This window comes from Monoraphidium neglectum, assembly GCF_000611645.1.
Source record: "Monoraphidium neglectum strain SAG 48.87 unplaced genomic scaffold scaffold06740, whole genome shotgun sequence".
NCBI classification, from domain to species: domain Eukaryota; kingdom Viridiplantae; phylum Chlorophyta; class Chlorophyceae; order Sphaeropleales; family Selenastraceae; genus Monoraphidium; species Monoraphidium neglectum.
Genome location: NW_014006908.1, coordinates 1 through 3423, shown reverse-complemented (window position 1 = coordinate 3423; position 3423 = coordinate 1). Strand labels below are relative to the sequence as shown.

At 63.5% G+C, this 3423-nt stretch overlaps 1 protein-coding gene across 1 annotated transcript; it reads right to left on the bottom strand.

Moving 5' to 3' along the window:
• Positions 1-291: 291 nt before the first annotated feature.
• MNEG_5966 (hypothetical protein) lies at positions 292-1547 on the bottom strand (the record flags this gene model as incomplete). The annotated part of the gene is made up of 4 exons (XM_014034783.1): positions 292-506; positions 732-888; positions 1229-1291; positions 1500-1547. The coding sequence occupies 4 exons, from the start codon at positions 1545-1547 to the stop codon at positions 292-294; spliced, it is 483 nt and encodes a 160-aa protein (XP_013890237.1).
• Between the last annotated feature and the right edge of the window lie 1876 nt (positions 1548-3423).

Sequence of the window (3423 nt, the reverse complement as noted above, 5' to 3'; positions counted from 1 at the left end):
ATCCGCGCGGCTGCTGCCCTGCTGGGGGCCGCCGGGCACGGGGGGTAGATCCGGCTCGACGGCGCCTGCGGCTGCTAGAGCTTCCCGATAGGCCGCCTCCCGTGCCTGTGGCAGCCAGGGTGGCACGAGTGATGGTGAGGCCGGGTGCGGGTGAGCGCAGGTCACCCACACAAGGCAGCAAGCAGCCGACGCATCGGCTGGCTGCCGACGCAGGGCGCCGCGATCGGACGCCGCCTGCCCGTCTGCAAGCCATCGCTGCAGGATATCCAGCGCGGCCGCAGGCCCACGATTTCAGGTGCGGGGACGCCGCCAGGGCCCACCCTCCCTCGGCCCCACCTGCCACACCGCCTTGTGCCGGGCCCTGGCCTCCCGCGCCGCCTCCACCTCTAGCCGCAGCTGCCGCCGCTGCCGCACCACTGCGCGCAGCTGCGCCTCCAGCACGCCAGCGCGCCGCGCGTCGACCAGGGCCGACTCCACCGCGCGGCACAGGTTGGTGGCGGGGTCCACTGCAGCGATCAGGGGGAAAGGCGGAGCGGCAGCGTTGCCAATCAAGTCACACTAATCACTTGTGCAAGCAGCAGCAAGCAAAGAGAGCTTGACTGTTCTTAGGTGCAACCGACAGCCAGCAAAATGCCAGGTTTTCAACACAAGACCAGGGTTATAATCCAAGGCCCGGATCACAACTGGTTATAACCGGCCCCTGTGCTGCGCGCCCGCGCCCCGCGCCCCACCCTGCAGCTGGTGGCACAGGAGCTCCCGCTCCGCGCGCAGCAGGCTGAGGCCGCGCCCCAGCTCAGCGCGGTCGTGCGCCATGGCCCTCTTGGCCTGCATCAGGCTCTCCAGCTGCTCCAGCAGAGAGCCAGAGTCGATCTCGGCGCGCTCGGCGCGCTGCGGGGCACACGTGCGTGTGCATGTACGTGTGTGTGGGCGCGCACGTATGCATGTGAGTGTGTGTGTGGGTGGGGGGGGGGGGGCGTGCGAACGTGTGCATGTGCGTGTGTGTGGTGGTGTTGATGCAGGGTGCTTTTGAAGGCAGCCCAGTTGGGGGGGAGCTGCACGGGACCATGCTGACAACACAAGGGGTTGCCTCGCTGCGGCTTGCTCGCTGCTAGAGCGACGGGGACTGTGAATGGCAGTCCGGGGCCCGTCTGTGCACCGCGACAGCTGGGGCTGGCTTGCCGGACGGGTGTGCAAGCACGGCCAGTGGCTGCTCCAAGATGCAGCCCACCTTGCTCCAGACCTCGCTGTCAGCGCCATGCGCGTTCAACTGCTCGGCTTCTGCTCTCAACACCTGCGTCGCGCCAGCGGGGGCGGTGTTGCAACCCTCTTCTGCCCTCGTCCTAGGCCCCTCACGCACAAAGGCATGAGGACCAGCATGCAGCAAATAGCTGCATGGTCTATCAGGCGCGCCGCCCTGATCTATCAGGCGCGCCGCCCTGAGCACTCGGATGTGCCGTCCCCCCATCCCCCTCCTCATCTTGCGGCAGGGCGCCCCTCACCTCTGCCACTCGCTGCTTTGCCTGGAGCGCATCCCTAGCCATCACCATCGCTTCTTCAACCACCGTCCAAGGGACCAGGTCTGCCGCATGGGGCGATGCGGACGCCGCGGCTCGGCTTGAGCCACGCTGCTGACGCCGCACAAGTGAAAAGAGATTTGCCAGCCGCTGCTGCAAGCCGAGGGTGCCGCTGCTGCCACCGCCGCTGCCGTTGATGCTGCTGCTGCTGCTGCCGTGGGCGCCGCCTCTGCTGGTGCCGGCAGCAGCATCGCTGGGGAAAGCGAACCCGGGCAAGTGGAACAAGCTGCCGCTAGACTGGCGAACGATGCTGTCGCCTCCTGTCAGCGGCTGCATCGCACACCCCGCGGTGGCATCGACCACGCTAGGGCAACCAGCTGGCGTCCTGCCGGCGCACTATATTCAAACGCGGTAGGATTCTTCTTGAAACTCGCTTATCATACAAAGCGGGAGAGCACACGTGTGTCCGCCACCTGGCATGATGGCACAGCCCAAGTTTCGGCAGGGTATGTAACTCCTCTGCCCACTTAGATTGAACCAATAACGTTGGAACGCGCTACCGGCCGCGCTACGTATGCTGCAAAGGCTTCCACCCCGCGGCGCAGCCAGCGTTGGATCGATATCAGATCCTGTGCCCCATTGGATCATGGGACGCGCAGCGAGGCTGGCGCATAGAGGTATGTGCACGTATGCTCTTGCGTAGCTCAATTTAGATACCACATAGTTTTAGTGGAAGATGCCGGCCAAATCCAATTCGTACATCCTGTGGGTGTACAGTCCAGGGTGAATGGGGTGACGTCGGCAAGGGTCGCAATCGAATTAGCTAAGTGTAGGGCGCCGCATGGCGCGCCTGGGCTGGGGCTGCATCCCAAGCCCTGCATCCCTAGAGCCCCGCACAGTTCGTTGCATGTCGCAATGCGTAAGTCCAGCATTAGGCCTCAGCTCCTTGGCATAGCGCCTGCGTCCAGCGCCTTGAACGAGCACCGACATGGCAGAACTTGGATCTTCAGACTAAATGGGGGGCAAAGCACGTCAATCACAGGCAAGATTGTGGATCCACGAGCTTGAAGAAAAACCTTGGATCCTTGCCATGTTACCGTAATCCGCAGTGCGGAAGGTGACCGGCAAAGAGGGTTACATACGTCTTACAGCTTTCACAGCGTCAATCATGCGCAGCGCTAGCCGCCCCCTAGCTTGGAATGATGCTGGGGTGTTGCAAACCTCACATGCAGGATGCACTGGGTGCACCCGGCGCCAATTGCGCCAGGGGACCGGAGAGACGAGAAATGACGCACCAAGGGCGCGTGTGGACATGTGTTGTGTTGCCCATATGCAGGGTGCACTGGATGCCTCCGGCGTAGCTTGTCGGTGCCGGGGAGAGGGGCAGTGACGGCTGATGTTGCACAGCCAAAAGGAATAGGTTGTTTCTCTCCCCACAAGGTGTCTTAACTAAAACTGAGGCATGCAATCCGACATGCAGGCATTTGCGGTCTTGATCTGTGCAATATGTGTCGAGGTCAGCGACCCCGGGCCGCGCCAAGGCCTTGCCAGCCGAGGCCCAGCCGGGGCGCGCGCAGCGCGCCAATTCCCTTGGCTCAACTGCTCACGGCTGACAGCAGGGGGTGGGTGAGGTTGGCAAGCTTGTCCAGGCCGGGGATGGAGGGGGTGGAGGGGATCTTGGCTAGGAGGGCATTCAGGTCCGGCTTGGCCACAGACGCGGGGGTGGTGGGGATCAGGGCGGTGATGTTTGGCTTTGCGGGCACCAGGCTCGACACGTCCGGCAGCGTGAAATTGGGCACAAATTTGGAGGTGAGGTCGCCGAAGTTGGGCAGGGTGATGTTGGGCAGATTGGGCTTGAGGCTGGACACAACGGGGATGGAGGGCACGGCGGGCAGCAGGTTTTTTTTTT